This window comes from Uranotaenia lowii, chromosome 3 (genome assembly GCF_029784155.1).
Source record: "Uranotaenia lowii strain MFRU-FL chromosome 3, ASM2978415v1, whole genome shotgun sequence".
Taxonomy (NCBI): Eukaryota; Metazoa; Arthropoda; class Insecta; order Diptera; family Culicidae; genus Uranotaenia; species Uranotaenia lowii.
Genome location: NC_073693.1, coordinates 34853589 through 34871896, shown reverse-complemented (window position 1 = coordinate 34871896; position 18308 = coordinate 34853589). Strand labels below are relative to the sequence as shown.

General features: G+C 35.2%; 1 protein-coding gene across 2 annotated transcripts in view; it reads right to left on the bottom strand.

The window, feature by feature from the left end:
• Positions 1-18308, bottom strand: part of LOC129754460 (hyccin) — a 122323-nt gene that overhangs the window by 77504 nt on the left and 26511 nt on the right. For both annotated transcript variants that reach the window (XM_055750556.1, XM_055750555.1), the window contains exons 2-3: positions 5675-6042; positions 5343-5603 (exon numbers count right to left, since the gene is read on the bottom strand). In XM_055750556.1, coding sequence (XP_055606531.1) covers positions 5343-5603; positions 5675-5824 — 411 coding nt within the window. In that variant the 5' untranslated portion in view covers positions 5825-6042. The remainder of the gene's footprint in view (positions 1-5342; positions 5604-5674; positions 6043-18308) is intronic.

Sequence of the window (18308 nt, the reverse complement as noted above, 5' to 3'; positions counted from 1 at the left end):
AAAAAAGGATCCTGATGTGCAAAATTCAGCTTTCTTGGACACTAATTCAAACGTTTTTTGAGCATTCCATAGCTGATCTACAGTCTTTTTTTCCGAAACATGTTTATCGGATTTTTTTCTTAGACTTTGAATAACGGAAAACTGAAGTGTTGAAGGTTAATAATCCGTGGGAAACATATTTGAGTTGCATTACGAGGTTTCCAAAACTACAAATTTTGTAAAAACGAGTTGAGAAACAAGAGAAAGACTTTTCTCCTTTCTGAACAAGATTTTGATAACCTGGTAAAACATATCGACTTTGTTTTGCAATGTTGAGTAGCTACACGGAAAAAAATTGCATGGGTTTTTCAAATACGTTGTCATGATAATTTAATTATATCCATCATTTAGTATTTTTAACCATGATTTAGTATTTTCTACCAAAAATCTTGGCGATAATACTACGACATAGTATTTTTACTATGCGCACTTTGACAGGTCATTGTAATTTCCTCATGTCTAAATTACCATGCGCATGATGTTTTCACACTGCACAATTCGTGTTCTTGCAATTACTCTGCGCATGATAATTTTGACAAATCGTCCTAAGTGTGGTCGGAAATACTAAACACATGATAATTTCATCATTGTTCTTCTTAAAACTCGCATCCGTATAGTAATTTCGATAATCATGTTCATTTTATGCTCTGATTTAGTAATTCTACTATGCGGTTGCGTTTGAGTGTTTGGTTTAGTTGTCGTCAGTCGGTTGAAATTTCGGTACCTGCGAATGAAAAAAAAAAGTTCCTCTGGATACGTTGAATCGATGAATTGCTGGCGCAAATAAATTGAAGTGTGCTGATCGATTTGCGGTGTTCACCTGGGGCACCTGACAACACTGATGCCGGACAGGGCCTCAACGAGGCATTGAACCGCCGCGCCCGGAACCGAACACCAGATCAGTCAGGTCGAGAAATACCTTTTTTCAGGTGAGTGAGTTTGTGTTATTTTCTTTAACCAGCTGCTTATTGGATAAGCAAACCAAAAATATGAAGTAAGATTTACTTTTTTTAACATTTCTAGTGTTTAGTGGCGAATGCTGTTCTTGAGTTCCCGAACCGTGGAGACCTCCCTGAGAGGCCAACGCCGGAGGATTTCAGGAACGAAGGATGCTGAACTGGCGAACTGTTAGCGCAGCAGTATCTTTATATCTACCGGGCCGAGGAATGCAGTCTTTCGGTGAGTGAAATTGTGTTGTTTCTGATTCATCTACTGCTTATTGAATTAGCAAACAGTTTATCTATTTCCTATAGTTAATTTTTCCCGTCTTTTCATTTTCATTTCAGACGCTAAGCGTAAATAATCTGTGAAGCGGTTATTATGAAAATTTACTTTTTTACGTGTTTTCCGACCGTGGATGTTGCTTCGGTGAATTAAGTAAAAATAAGCTATTGAATAAATAAAAATTTAAATGGAAATAAAATGAATATTATTTTGAGGCCTTCCAAAATATCATAAAATATATTCTAATTTTCTGAAAGATCACCATACCATAGTAGTTTGCATCATGATACGGTACTGATTTGATTATAAATGGATATTATTTTTCTTAATGATAAATTGTAATTTTACAATGGGCGTATTAAAAAAACTCATTCTGGCATTAACAGTCCTACTACAAATGCGGTCGAAATCACTATGCGCAGCAAAAATAAACGCATAGTAAAATTATTATGCTCGTAGTGATTTCAAGAACAAAAATATGGTTGCGTGTTGTTCATTTAAACCACGGATTTAGTAATTTTACTATGCTTTTTTTTTGTGTGTAGAATAAGTTACCCACACTATGAATATAATATCTTCAAAACCGGGTAACATTTACGGCCAGGGGAACGTCATCAAACTACAACCTAAAATTTCCCAGAAACGGATAATTCGCTAACAGCTTTGGAAGGTTAAAAATATTCAAGAAAAGTACCTACTAGAAACATTTAAGAACTATTTTAAGTGGACTTATATTGATTTAACCTTTTTTAGTGTAGGTCGACTTCGGATCATTTAGTTTAATTTTGCATAATTTTCACAGAAATCCATCTTTATTGACTTGAAAACTCATGAAGTTTTTTTCAAAAAAAAAAAATTTACCTAGAAGTTAAAAAAAGTATACGCAGACCTCTCAAAAGTGCTAGCAAAGTCCAAACCAAACAACGGTGTGGATAATGTATTCAATATATTGAAATTCTTTTCAAAATTCCAAAAGTATGAACCACTTAGCAATGAATAGATTTGACGCACCTTCACTTTGTTTGTGTTCAAATCTATCTGGCTTCGCTGCGCCAGATTGATCAAAGTAATCCGTGCTTCGAACATGACGCAAAATTTTTGCGCTCCGCGTTTTCGCAAATTTTATAAATTTTCCCACAAAAGTGTTTCAAATAGGCGGAAATTTTGAAATGGACTGACATCTTTCAACAATAATAACGCTCACATACAGAAGTTCAATAAATTGTGCTATTTAAGTGAAAATAAAATGTGTCAAATGAGTTTCATGTTGAAAGTTTTGTTGTAATTTAGGCTAGCGTTTGGCAAGGTGGAGCCGCACGCGTTTGTTTTCTCTCTCCGTTCGCGCAAATTTTTTTTTAAAGATCGAAATTTTTTTAAATGGATCCGAAAGAACATTTCCAAATAGTGATCGGTTTATTGATTTAGTGGTGTTATGTGATTTTGATCCAGAAGAAGACAAGTTTCGAGTTGGCGTTAAGGGAAAATTATCCGAAAAAGAGAATTAAAATGGATAAATTAAGATTATTTCTAAGTTTTCTTTCAAACAAAGTGAAATTAACTGGAAAAAGCAAGCACCCGACCCACCCACAATTGGGAATTGTCTTTTTTTCCAATTTTGCGTGGTTTGATTTTGAAAACGTATGGATCTAGAGACATCTTCTTGTTTGTTGAAAAAGTGGTCAGCAAGTTGATGAAAAATTTGAGTGATTTTTATTTACTTTGTGAAAAAATTTCGGAAAATTTAGTGTTTTACTATTTAAGTCTGATGATTTTTTTGGTTGCTTATTTTAACTCTTGGAAAAAATATATGTACTAATAAAATGTTTTTTTTTTTTTGTGTTGAAAAATGTTGATGTTTTGAGGTGTACAAGCATTATATATTGCCAAAATTGGTGGATGTTGTCTACTGGCCGCTGCAACAGCTGGAGCCGGTGCCAGAGCTGATTGGAAAAGACGAAGAACCTTGTACTGAGAGCGTCGAGCGTCTTCACATAATGACCGATAAATCTCAAGGAAAAGTACATTTCAAGGAACGTTGATTTTAGCTATGAACTCGGGAACAAATTTGGGGTACGAAGTGAAAAGTGGCGAATGGGATTTTACCGGAGTAGGAGAACAGGAATCACCGGTTCAAAAAATACTGATGGAAGAGATCAGCGTCCCAAACCTGCATGGATAAGCGTCAACCTAAGAAGTTTCTGGTGAGATCAATCCATTTTTTTTTGTTTTTATTTCTGATTTCAACTGTACATTTTAAACATTATCACTTTAAAACCTAACCCTACATAATCATAAGAAGCGTTTGGCAGGGAACTCCACGCTTCATCTCTCCCCTGTTCCTGTATCTTTTGCGTTTTCATCACATGGTTGGCCTGGCCGTAGTAGTATCTGCAATGCATGTTCTATGTATCAGATACTACGTTGAAAAGAAAAATGAGGAACGCAAGTTTTTCATTTTCCAGGATGCATACAAGTTTTGGCCATGTTGATGTTAGAAGAAGAAGAAGAAGAATCTATCTGGCTTCGCTGCGCCATGGATTATTTGATTGTAAATGTTTGATCACTGAATCTCGATCGCCTGTACAGCTCAAGAAACCAAGCATGACGACGACGATGTTATGAGCCTTTCGCCAGGCCCATTAGGAAACTAACATAGCACATAACACAATCGGGCCATTCTCATCATCAACAAAAATATATTTCACGGCGAATAAGACCATGAGTAAAGTAGCGTTTAAAGCAAAATATGTGTAGCATTTATCCAACTCTTGTTTAGAACGAATATAGAGAGCTTATTCCCAAATATATACTTGACCAACAAACTAGTTTTAGTTTGCTAAATTCCAATATTTATGAACTTAAAATGTTTTGTCTTTCGACTTTGATTTTTTCAATTCCGAGCTGAAACGCCATATTTGCAGAGGTTTACAAAAACCAGCTTAAAACAAAGAAGTGATATTTACAAAATTAATTCTATTTTTATCTTTAAAAAAAGAGGTCTAATGGAATGGGCAAAATAGCGCATGAAAATCGTAACAATGATATATTGTCGTTCGGCATTGAAAAAAAAAGTTTGCTTGATATTAATAGCAATCAAATTACAAACTTCTTTGAAAAAAAAAAAAAGATTGAAAATATTACGAGAACTCTACAATTGATCTGCAAAATTCTCTTTAATAAGGTACTTAAATTTTCATTAATTTTGCAACTTCCAAAAAATGTACAAATCAGTTTCCAAAACAGCGAAAGTTTTTCTTATCTGAAATATTTCACCAATGTTTGGACCCTACAGATCAATATGGATATTTCAAAAACTATTCTTAATTTATAATCTCATTCCAATCCCCAATGGTTTGACAATAGACTGAATAGGTTTGGGGTCATTTTTGAATTTATCAAACCCAGGTGTCTAAAAAATTCTGTTTTGATTCAAAACTCATCCATGATTTTTTACAAAATTTTTAAGTTACGTTTGCATGAGTATATTTGAACATTTAAGTTTTTAAGGGAAAATTAAATATTTTGTACTGAAAAATCAACATCATTTTAGTTTCTTCTGTGGAAACGAACCTGAAATGGTTTTTTGCTCATTCTCCGAAGAATTTTCCGCTGAACAACTTCGTAGAAGACTATAACTTCGTATCTTATAAGACAAAAAGTTATTAGCTATTGATTAGGGGTATGTCTTTTGGTATTGAAAAACAATAAATTCAATTGACATCACTGCTCGATGCCTAGCGAGGTAATGCATGACCACTTTTCATGCAATACTTTGTGAAGCACAAGAAGTGATGTCAATCGAGTTTATTGTTTTTCAATGCCAAAAAACATACCCCTGTTAAACAGCTTATAACTTTTTTACCTTATAAGATATGAAGTTACGGTCTTAGACAAAGTTGTTCAGCGGAAAATTTGCTTGGGATAATTTTTTAGTTGGAACAAAAACCAATTTTTACAAAAAATCATGGATGAATTTTGAACCTAAACAAAGCTTTTTAGATCCCAGGGTTTGAGAAATTCAGAAATGACCTCAAATTGACTCAGTCTGGTTTAATAACCTAGTTACTGCTAGCACCTACCTCGTGGTAAATGGACGCCTGTGCGAGGACCGGCATCCGGAACGACACCACCTTAGGGCTGCCATCGTCCGCACTGACCTCGATGTTGTAAATGCAAATCAGCAACGTTTCGATCGACCGGCAACCCTTCTTGTCCCCTAGCGCCACCGACGTCAGATACAGATAGATGAGCAACGGCACGAACTGCAACGTAAATCGGCGCAGCTCCACCTCATTGGAACGGTAGAAATTGCACAGCTGATTGCACACCGGGTAGATGAGCTAAAAGAGGGGAAAAATCGGAGTTACTCAGGAGTTACCTCTCAGGATTTGAGGTTATGGAATTGACTTACATCCTTATACTTGGTACGCTCGTTCAGTACGGTGTACAGGGCCTTCGAGATCTCGAAGTCGTTCTCGTGCTGGGCAGCAAAGGTTCGCACCTCAGATTCCTGGAGCGAATTGTAGTCCGCGATCCAGTCACTGATGATTGCTTCGGCCATGCCCGGAAGGAGGAACACTCACTACCCGGGATCTCCCGTCCGCGGACTTTGCACCAACTTTCAGACCCCTAATGGTGGTGGTGGAATCATTCGAGAATTTGCCTAAAGCTGAAGCTTGATGATGAGTATTTGATACTTTGCTACAGATTTTACAAAATCACTTTTTGGTAGCAACGCCTTCGATCCTCGAATGATAGCATCTTAATGTTCGCGAGGCACTGTAAAGAAAGGACAAACATTAGTGACTGAAAACTTCGAAACAGAAAAGGGAAGAATTAAGTTTGAATTAGGACCTATCGTCTGTTTCTTCATTTTTTCAACATGTTTCCAATTTCTGGCAATTAACTATTTATAGCAGTTTGAAATAATAGTTCGGTATTTTGAAAATGTATTTGAAAAAAAAAATTCACATAGTCTTACACAGCAGAACACATTCGTAGAAATAGGCGATAATTCGTTTAAATAACAACAATCACACCATTCGAGATTTTAATCGCACCTCGTGCTTCGACCGGTGATACTGATACTGAAGCCGAGGGTGCTGAATAATCAATCAGCAATGCAGTGTGTTGTGAGGAACACACGCACCTGAGCAAAGTTTAATCGTTTTTATACGATTCAACAGACAGATTTAACAAAAATTGGGTAGAAGTACACCTCAATTGATAACAAACATTTAGGCGATTCAAAGAGTGGTTTCGAAAAAAAAAAAATCTGTTTTATTGTTACCGCATTGCATTGGTCGCGTTCATCGTTTTTTTTATCGGCCTATTAAACCACACCTCGTTTAATGCTTCAATGATCTCAATCGAGTATAGCCCGATGAAGAAGATAATCAGATTACTCATAAGATAGAGCTGTGGTATAATAATACCCTGTCCATTGGATGTGGAATGAAAATTCAAACTGAGAAATGAAAAAAAAAATGTTACTAATTTTTCATCGCATATCAGATATTAAAGCGCAGTTACTTTAGAAATGGGACAGTTACGAATGCGTGTATCTCAAAAACCATTCATTTGATCGAAACACTTTCTATGAAGCAAATAAAGGTAATCTAATGACAATTCACGAAAAAAATTGAAAAAAAAATTTATCGTCTTTTGTAAGAAAAAAACTACTTTTTTCTTGGTATCTCCCACCAGCCGGCGCTCACTTTTTTCAGTCATGATATTGATCAGTTTTTCAAACTTATACCTACTTCGTCTAGTCTGTATTAAAGTAACTGCATCCTCCTTCTGCAATTTCTGATACTTTTCGGTCCAATACTTCTCTTTTAAAGGGTGATACGGTCAAAATTTGATCAAGGGAAAACGCGTGTAAATCGATGAAATAGTTAATTTAAAAAATCTGATTAAATTTCTTTTTCAAGTTTAATTAATATAAAATTCAGGAAAAATATTCAGTGAGGCTTCCGCTTTTCCAAAACCGAATTGCCGGGCCATACGCTTAACCCCTGCCATCAGATTTTGTACAGCCACCTTATCCACCTTCTTCGCCGCAGAAAGCCAGTTTGCTTTGAACTGCTGCTCGTCCTTAGCAGTATTTTGGTCTTCTATAGGTTCCGCTTGGCAATAGCCCAGTATTTCTCAATTGGGCAGAGCCCTGGCGTGTTGGGAGGGTTCTTGTCCTTGGGAACCACCTGCACGTTGTCCGACCAAAACAGTACGGAACAACCGTGTTTCTTCAGGAAAGGCAGCAGACTTTTATTCAAACACTCTTTCACGTAAATTTCTTGGTTGACATACTCGGAAGCTATGAAAATGCTTCTTTTCAAGCCACAGGTAGAGATGGCTTGCCAAACCAGATATTTCTTCGCGAACTTTGACAGTTTCATGTGCTTGAAAATATCTGCTACCTTTCCCCTTCCTTTTGCCGTATAAAACTCCTGTCCCGGAAGCTGCTTGTAGTCGGCTTTGACTTAGGTTTCGTTATCCATTACCACGCAGTCGAACTTCGTCAGCCTCCGGGATCGCGTTTTGGCCGTCGTATTTTGTTTATCATCCCGATTTGGAGTCACTATCTTCTTGTAAGTCGATAATCCGGCTCATTTTTTGACTCGTTGCATGGTTGTAGACGATACACCCAGCTTATTTGCGGCATCTCGGAGAGAGAGGTTAGGGTTTCGCTTGAAACCACCGGCAACTCTCTTTGTCGCCTCAGCGGCTTCCGGTTTTCGATTTCCCCCCGATCCAGACTTCCTGGCTATCGACAAACGTTCCCCAAATACTTTAATTACATTTGTAACGGTTGATTTGGCAACTTTTAGCGATTTTGCCAGCTTTGCGTGCGAGTAGCTTGGATTTTCGCGATGCGCGAGCAAACTTTTGATATGCTGCTCTTCTTCCTTGGACGGCATTTTGACAACTGAAGAGTGAATTCCAAAATCAAAATAGGATCAACATTCTACACACACACATCTTCAAAATGAGGGGTGTAGAGGTTTTTAAAATGCAAAATTGAAAGAAATACGTCAAGTTGATGTTGACCAAATTTTAACCGTATCACCCTTTAATGGAATGTCTGCTGGAAAAATCTGACAATAGCGAAATAAAATCATCATGAGATTGAATTTAAAGTATAATCGGAGAGTATAGATAGTAGGTTGCGAAAGGTACACACAAGATTACTCTTTTCAGGCTTTTAAGAGCATCGAAAACCAAAGTTTTCGTTTTGAAAATTATTGTTTTTTTCTCCACAGGAGCAGAATCTTGACAAATCATTATATTTTTATAAAACAACCAGCAAATACATATTTTAATATGCTAAGGACCTTGCTACGAGCAGACATGTTATAAGGGTATACTAGTGAACCTTCATATAAGAGAAGCGACATCTGATCCCTTTTAAAATAAAGTATGTGGCAACATCGCCAAAATCTTGAACAAAAAAACCTCAGCACTGTTTTCTGGCTCAATGTTCAAGCTCTAAAGTGAACGCTCCTTCAATCCAACAAAACAACATTGAACTCGATGCCCAAAGGATCGCGATAAACGGTATGAATTTCACACATTATCGGCAAATATATCGAGCTGTCAAACCGGTTTGTGATTTTTACACACCATGCAGATTCGAAATTTACACATTATCCGGATCAGTCTGGATAAGACGAAAGTGTGTGAAATCCCACTTATTGTTTTCTCAATCAATTTGGTGTCAGCCATGTACAAACTTCGTCGAAGAATTTATACAGCTGAATCGTCGTAACGAATTGGATGTAAGTTGGTTATTATTCAAACTTTAAACATCAACCTAATAATGTATTATGATCCTTTTTTTCTAGATTTTGGATTCAGCCAATGGAGAAATAGGCAAAAATTGAAGAAGAGTTTCCTCATAAATCGAGATATGATGAAAATCTTCAATTTAATGAATAAAAGTACTTTTAAAAACCACCAGCATTTCATTGGGTTCCAGTCGTGCTTAAAAATAGCGGCCCTCTTCCATATTTCTTAATTTTACCCATTTTCTTTTCCAAGCGCTTTATTATTTCACACATTTCCCCGTTTTAAACGTTTTTTGCATAATGTGTGAAACGCACACATTTCTTTTCCTTACAGGGTGTTTTACATTAATGTGCAGCAGTACCTTCACACATTTAATGTGTTGGTCTACTTATTGCCAAAATGTGTGAAATTTCACACACTAATGTGTGAGATGTTTTGTCAGTGTATATACGGACGATAGTATTGGCGAAAAATTGGCTTCAGCCATAACCTCAAACTTCGATTTGCTGGCGGCCTCACCAGTGATGCTAGGTGCGTTACTAAAATCAGTATTTGCTTGTTTTAAGTTTATTATAATATTTCTGAATTGATTAAATTTTTTTACTATCAACAGCTAAACGTTTGAATTCATTACGGGGCATCCCTAATTGGATGAAGATAAGCCATCTTTTGCTAATGATTTTCAAGGTGAATTCAAAACATCTGAGATATATTTTCATGTAGGGGAGTTGAGGGCATAACGAGCACCCAGGGCAATAATAAGCACTCCTTTTTTCTACATAAGTACGTATTTTCTTAAACAAATTTTCATAAGAACTTGCTTCGTACTACCTATAGTATTAATTTTTCACAAAAAAAAAGAAATATGCTTTTCATCTTTACAGAAATATTAAATAATAACCAGCTAGTTTCTCAAGTGGCGAAATTATTATATTTTTGAGCACCACCAACTAAGCTTTTATGACCTTTAAATCATCTTGATCTGAAATGTACGCACTGCAACATGATCTACACATTGTTTCTCAATTTTCAACATCATAAAATTTTTGATTTTTCACTTTAATCAATTTTAAAACGCTTTTTTACTTTAATTTGTTCACTAGAGGCGAACAGAGCACTATCAATTAAGGCATAATGAGCATTTTCTGCCGGGGAATCTAGCAGCGAATTCAACTCGATGAAGTCAACTGAATAATAGAGCTACAGCTTAACTTGTTTCGTCTGTCGATTTGGCCTATTGGTAAGGTGTCGGAGAGGTAATCAGTAGACTCGAGTTCGATTCCTGTTCGAGGGGATTTTTTTTCGCACATACCATTCATGATTGATTTTTTTGATTGTTACATTATACGGCTAATAGCATCAAAGCATCATCCGTCAAACAAAACACCAGAAACATAATGTATGAGAATGTGTTAATTCTTTGAATTCTACAAACAGACCTAGGTTATTTTTTTATTGCTTTGTTTGATGAATCTACGCCTCACCGTTTAGTGCAATCATGATCATGAATGATAAATGAAAAAAAAATCACCCGACCAGGAATCGAATTCGAGCCTACTGATTACCTCTCCGAAATCTAACCAATAGGCCAAATCGTCAGACGAAACAAGTTAAGCTGTAGCTCTATTACTCAGTTGACTTCATCGAGTCGAATTCGCTGCTAGAATCCCCGACAGAAAACGCTCATTATGCCTTCATTAATGGTGCTCATACTGCCTCGGGGGGTTTCTCATTATGCCTCTACAGTGACTGGTTTTCAGCTTTCGGCAAAAATTTTTATCTACTTTTTCAAGTTTCATCTAATTAGGCAATAGACTACTTGAGTTTCTGAACACGAAACAATGATGTAATTCACATATTACAGCTGTTCTCTATGGTTAAATAAGCGATTTCCTTAAGGTGGCCATTATGCCCTTATCTCCCCTATGGCTTGGTAGATTAAAAAAGAATTTTTCTAATATCTAAACGAATGCAAAATCATTCATTGTTACAAACAAGTAAATTAATGAAAGCCCCGTCTATGTTGTCTTTGAAAATAATTGCCTACATGCTCTGATTATTTTAAACATATCCACATAATTCGCTACATAAAGTGTGCGATACAGTAAGTAGTCATTTCGTTCAGATGAATGATGCGTTTAATTTCACATTTGAATGGAAATCTACGGGAAAGTTGCAAATTCTCAGTACTCATGAAAAAGTTTTTTAATAACATTGCAATTAAAGAAATATATAATCATTTTCCAAATATCAATGCACTTGGCACCCCTGAACCCAAAAAAAATATCAAAACACGAACATTTGTGTATCGTTTTTCCACAGGGCGAATTTGTCGATATTAAAACCGGAAAATCACGTTTATCTTGCGCCCTTCTCAAAAATCCATTCTGTTCTCCCATGGTTTGAGGTTAGGGCTGAGGCCTCCTGCTAAGGTGGTGAACTGTCAATATTGTGCGTTTAGATAAAAAATTTATAAACGTCGTTCGTGAACTGGCATCATGGCTGACTTCCGACCATAACATATTGAGTCGTTTTATTTAAGCGTGCGCTAAGAAATTTTCTGTTTTCAAGTTCACATAAAATCAACGTTGCCAGAAATTCATTTGAATCGTTTGTGTATCTCATTCTTGCCCGTAAAGCGGGCCATAGACTACACAAATGGCCTGTACAAATTCGATGATTCCACGACGATTGTTTGATCTATGCTCGCCCACATACTATACAAACATTTTTCACGCGAACACAAACGATTCCTGGCGAAAACAGCAACAGCAACAAAAAAAAACATTTCCACCCCGGCAGAGGGTGGTTTGTACAAAATATTTCGATCCCTTTGGGCGCTCATACAAGCAGTGCCATACACGATGCAAATCGTATTCACAGCGACAAAATTTCATCGAATTTCATCGCATTTGTACCAATGTTGTGTAGTCTGTGGTTCGCTTAATGTATATGTAGAGATACTCTGGTGGATACAAATTTATGTGTGGCAACGTTGCATATAATACACTGTTATTTTTTAAAACACAACTGTCAAAAGTTCGGAAGTAAGTTCGGGATCGGAAGTCCGGACTTCCGAAGTAAAATTTAGTGCTGGCGGTATATTATATCCTAATAGTGGGCAAAGAGCACATGCGTGATATACATGGGGTGTATCGATAAAAAAAATCCAGCAGTCGACCGATGGAACTCGACTTGTATGCATACTGGAGCCTATTTCGTCACGTTTACCGAGGTGTAGTTGGCTAACGCGCCGTTGTACTGAAGCAGAAATTGCATGTTCAAGTCCTGCTGGTGAGCCGCTGTATCATTTTCGAGAAATTTATGATATTCACGGCTTATGTTTCTCTAATACTTACCATCAGCTTTGAAAATGTACTCTTTTTTGTTATAAACAGCAGTGATTGAAATCCTCACCAATTTTCTCATCAGAGGCATTCCAAACACACTCTCTGAGGGCTCGCATAGCAATACAGAAGACGATACATATACATTCATTCAAACCTCCCCCCATGAGGAGGATCTGCTCTGAGAGACATTATTCGTTTGCTGCCCCGAACGAACTCTCTCAACGTTCGGTTGCTACATGATGCATGAAGAAGACGAATCACACATACTCATTTGCGTTCTTGAATTTGAATAACTCCAGCCGATAGCTGTCGTTGAGGAGAACATCTTCAACCTCGCCGCAAAGGTTGAGGCAACAACAAAAACAACCGAACTTATTGCATTGCACAGGCCCGCAACGTATGGTGCAAAGAGAGGGGAGGAAAAAGAAACGAAAAAACTAGCTGCCGGCGTGCGGTTGCTGTGCTATAATAGCAATAGCAGAAAAACCTCACGCATTCAATCCAGACACAAACGAGGAGACTCTGGTTTGCTCTGCCTTTTGAATTCGGTTCCATCAAGCTTGTAACCAGCGTTGCCACATTTAAATCTGTATTTTCGAGCCAAAAAATCTTTTTAATCTGTATGAAATCTCAAAAATCTGTATTGAAATCTGTATCAAAAATTTTCATTCCGGATACTTACGCTGAACTACGGTGACCTTTTTACAATGCGTTGCGCACTCATTTGGACTACGCTGCTGATTACTGCGGGCAACTATTTGTGCGACATGTCAAACCAGAGTTAAACCTGATATTTTGTATACGCGAACTGTTTTTGGTTTAACTTTGTCCGATTAATTGTAACGGAGAAAATACATGTCCGCCATGTGTGAAAAATAAGGTCACGCAAAGTTTTAGGTCGATATATTCCGTTAAATATAACGATCTGTGTGTTTAACAATCAGTTGGGATTTGAACATTGTGTCAATACTCTTTACTATTAAAAGTTACATTTCCTATAAGGCAATGATTAATTTTGGTATATGATTTTTAAACACAGGTTTTAAAACTTTCTTCAACCCTTTGCATGTTGTTTTGCATTGTAACGGTTCCGAACTCTAATCTGGAAGTTTTTTTTTTCTTATTTGCAAGCGTGATAATTGATGAATGATTGAATCATCAAAGTAGATTATTATTGATTTACTCGAAGTATAATCAAAATATCTTGGGAAATCTCTGATTTTCTGAAAATCTGTATGAAATCTGTATAAATTTCCAATTATCTGTAATCTGTATGTACAGATTCTGTGTTACAAAATTTCCAAAAAATCTGTATACTTACAGAAAAATCTGTATATGTGGTAACGCTGCTTGTAACAGGAGATGAGTGAGAGCCATTCGTTTGGTTTTTTGGATTCGCTGCCTCGATCAACTCATGCTCAGCAAAATTCAATCACTGATAAACAGATAACCATGCTAAAAAGAGCACATTTTACAAATTTTAGGAATATCATTCAAAAACATATTGAGTAACGAAATTGAATCTGAATTGCTTCCATAAATTATTGGATCTATGTCACTTCGGCGTAAAAACAGCAGATATTCCGTATTATTTTTCAAAAAAAAAATATATTTTTTTTCTATCGTCATATCATTAAATTGAAGTTTTGAGTTTATTAAACACGTTGAAAAATGTATGTATGGTCTATGATATGTATGATATGTATGTATGTACGGATGTAGGGAAATTCGGGCAACTTGCAATGTCTGGGAGAGTGTCGAAGTAGCTTCAAGGCACTTAAAATGCTTTGGCTTTAAGGGACTACTTTTTTATCAAATTTGTTTTGAACTCTTTCATCCCGACCATTAACTTGTGTCAAAATTTCTCTTCTTCATCTTTTTCAAAGGGATAAAGGGGAGCAAAACTGATCGCATCCCGTTGTCATTTCTTCTATTAATAGTCTCTTTCGAAATATTGTAAGTGATGAAGAACCTTTCAGTTAGTTTTATGCAAGGTTGCGAAATCTCATGAGATTGAGATTTTTTTGAGTGAGATTTTCCGTTTTTGAATCTCAGTGTGATGCTAGGTAATCTCATCGTGAGTATCACAAACGGTTCTTGTCTTGAATGTCAACGCTTTCTCAGAGTGAGAATCACGAGCAGAAAAACTACTTTTTGGAAGGCAGAGATGCCATGGAATAATATTTGTGCAAGCTTTTGAACAATGAAACAAGTTTTATAGTTCAGAAAAAGCTGAACATACCACGACGTTTTAAAAACTGTCAGTTATACTTGATGAATGTTAAAGGCCATTTATACTTTTTTTTAAACATTTTTATAGAGAACATACTATTAAAAGCTCAGTACAATCAGGTTGATGATAAGAATTTGTTCGTTCAGTTAATATTTTATCGAGTGAGGTTCTTCCTTTTTGAATCTCAGTGTGAAACGTTAACGTTGATTGTGAATGAAAGTTTTGATTTTAAAACAACTTTCTGAAGAATGTATTATCATGACTTGTAAGAATCTGATTATAATATTTATGTCTTAGATTAATGAAAGTTTTACAGAATGAGCAAAAAGTTTTTATGACCAAATATGTTGATGAGTCTCGCTCGTATTCAGACGATTTAAGACATGCAAGTTATGAAATTGTATTTCCTACAGTAATGTACTTTTAAATCTCTTAAAAACGTTGATGCAAAGTATTGCAATCATGGAAAAGAACCGCAAACATTGAAATGCCCAAGCTCAAAATTCAACAAAAAACCCCCAATGGCTTAATGTACTTGCCAGAAAAAAACATTTCAAATCTTCTGGACATTACAAGAAACTATAAAAAATATAGCAAAATCTGAATAGCTAAATATTTGATTATTATAAATATTAACACAAAAAGTACCGCAAAGACAATTAAGTTGGGAAACACTAAAATTCAGAATTAAAGTTATAAGGATCCATCGGGCCTAATTTTACAAATTTAGTATCTTTGAATTACCGAAAGTTTTTTTTGCCAATTTTGCAGAAAAAAGTTTTATGATTTTATTTATAGCTATGCTTTGCTTTTACTTGTAGCGGCAACCTTAAAAACGAAGTTGAAATTTATAGGTAGCTATGTAGAGTTTTAATATAAATGAAGAAAATAGTTTCTTAATCTTCCAAACAAATTAAATTTTAAAATATAAAAATTAAAAAAAAGATTGTTACCAACGAAAAACCATTCCAATTAAAACGCATGGCATCCCAGTTTATGCAACCGGCTGGAATCGACCACATATGAAAAGCATTTATGAACCAAATAAAAAGTAATAAAGAAATATCAAAATTTTCCCTTTCAAATGAAAGCGGCGGTTTGTAGCTTCTATCCTAACGGTTAATCTTTTTTATTTCAATTTAAAAAGGACATTTTAATGATTTTTTATGCATTTTAACGATTTTCTTTTTCGAGAGAAGGAAAGCCGGTTTTATATGCACCGGCTCACAGATCTTTTTCAAATATTATCTCGACTCGCGTGATGTTTGAAATTCCCTGTGGGAAATTTCTGAAGTAGAAAACATGATCGTTGCACCAAAAAGTAGGATATGATTCATACCAGCCTATCTAATGTCCGATAAATTCACTTATTCTATTAAGAGCGTTTCCAGATGATTCATAGAATTCTAAATAGAAAAAAGAATATTACAGAAATAATAATGTGCCATTGAATATTAAGATTGATCAAATATTATTGTACTACCATTTGGAGTATGTAATTGTAAAATCGCTTCTTTTGTTAAGCGGCCTTACTTCGAATTTTTTGATTATTATTATATGAGCTTTTAGACACATGCATTAGAAATGAATTGTTCTTTTATTACCATAGCTGAATTTTTTTTAACGATTTTTGAGTACGTTTAAAAATGCCCTTTAAAAGAAATTCGTGAAAGCCTTGGAAAAACACTGTTCAATTTTATTAAAATGGCTAGTTTAGACTGTTAATTGATCATTCACAGCCTAGTACATCATTTTGAAGTGTTTTTTTTTGTGAAATCGGAAATGTTAAGATTGGTTTCGAAAATTGGTTTTCTCTACGGTTGTTCCGGATCTTTTACAGTCTCTAAGGGACTATTACTGTCAAAAATTCGGCAGAAAATTGCACTACCAATGAGTAGTTTGGAACAGAGAAGGGATGTCAAGGACCAAGGACATTTAAAAAAAGATCGTTTGAAAAGAGATTTAAATAAAAGTTGAAACAAAGGACAGCTTATCACTGAAATCACGGATTCTATAATTAAATTTTTACTTAGTTGATATAAAAAGTAGCTTTTAATTCTGAATGTATAGATGCATATTTGTTAGAATACATGATCTTTATTAATATTTCCAAATTTAGATATCCTTCACTCGTACACAACATGCTCTGAAGAAGAGACCGCATGAAATTTGATGACTGTGATCATATTACAGTTCAACATGTGTTTTTTTTTGTATGTCAATAGCCGAGAAAATACAAAAAAAAACCTAAAAAAATCTGAGTTTTGACCTTTTTTTGTAAAAATTTCAGCCCTTGAGAGTTAAAACAAATATCGATTTTTCTATTAATGTATTCTCTGCTTAGCTAACTTAGCATATTTTACTGATTTCAAATAGCCAGAAAATCGATTAGAAATGTTGCTTTTAATCCCATATTATGTTGTTGCTTTTAATTTTGAAAACCAACAAAACGTCAACGACTGAATTTTATTTTTTTTTATTTAAGTCGTCTTGACTATTAAATTATGTTATAAATTGTTTAGTACCAAAGCGCCGTATTTGAAAATAATATTATAAAATTAATGTGTTGTTCTCAACATTTATAAGGTAGTGTGTTGTGTACATAGACACTTTTTAAAACATAGGTACCACGAGCTTTAACACTTTCGTTATTAAAAAGTTTCAATATATTCCAATCATTAAAGCGCTCTTATATTTTTTTATATCAAAGCGTTTGGAGTCGTTCAACTTGGCGTGTCGCTAGTGTGAAAAGCTAATCACATTATATGATACATTCAAATATTCCATAGATTCGTTACAAATTTAACTGTCGTCAAAAAATAGTAGGGGAAAACGTGGGGAATAAAGCTGAAGATTTCTCTAATGGGATTCTGGATTTCTGATTTTTTTTCTAGATGTGATGCTCAGTGAATTTCGTTTGACATCGAAAGCTTTGAGCATCACAACGAAATTCATTGTGCTGCTTAATTGATACTCATCACGGTGAGTATCAATTTCAAATGATTATCTGAAATCTTGCAACTCTGGTTTTATGGCATTTCAATGACTTCAAATCGCAGGCCCTCATTCCGGCGGCTTCGTATTTTTTGAGATTTTGAGCCCAAATTTTCCCTTTGCCCATTTGACGATTTATATGGAAGACCCCCTTCAAAAGGGTCCGTTTTCAAATTGGATTGCATTTGAACTAGAAGTTTTTCACTTTTGTAATATAAGGCACGATATCATATTTACCTGAGCAACTATTGGGCACAGACAACGGTTTTTAATGATTTTTTAAGACATGTGCTTTACTGTGCAACGATTGTCAAATCACCCTAGTTGTTATTTTTGTTCTTATTTTCATTATTGTAATTTTTGAAAATATTCAATTGGAAAATCAACCAAAAAATAAGAAAGTTACATGTTTACATACAAAGTGGAGTTAAAGTTTGTGCAAACTCACATATGTATGTATATAATGATACTGAAAGCATGACGTATAAGTTTATAATCATGAAACCTGAGGCGTGCAACTAAAAAAGATACTGCTAGTCACCTAACAACATATTTGTGCAATCCGTAAGAAAAACTGGAAAAACACTGATATTCATAGAAAAGAGATTCAAAAAATTAACAATTGACTACCGACAGTAGTTCTTGTACAACAAATTACCCTGTAGAAAAGTATTTTTAAA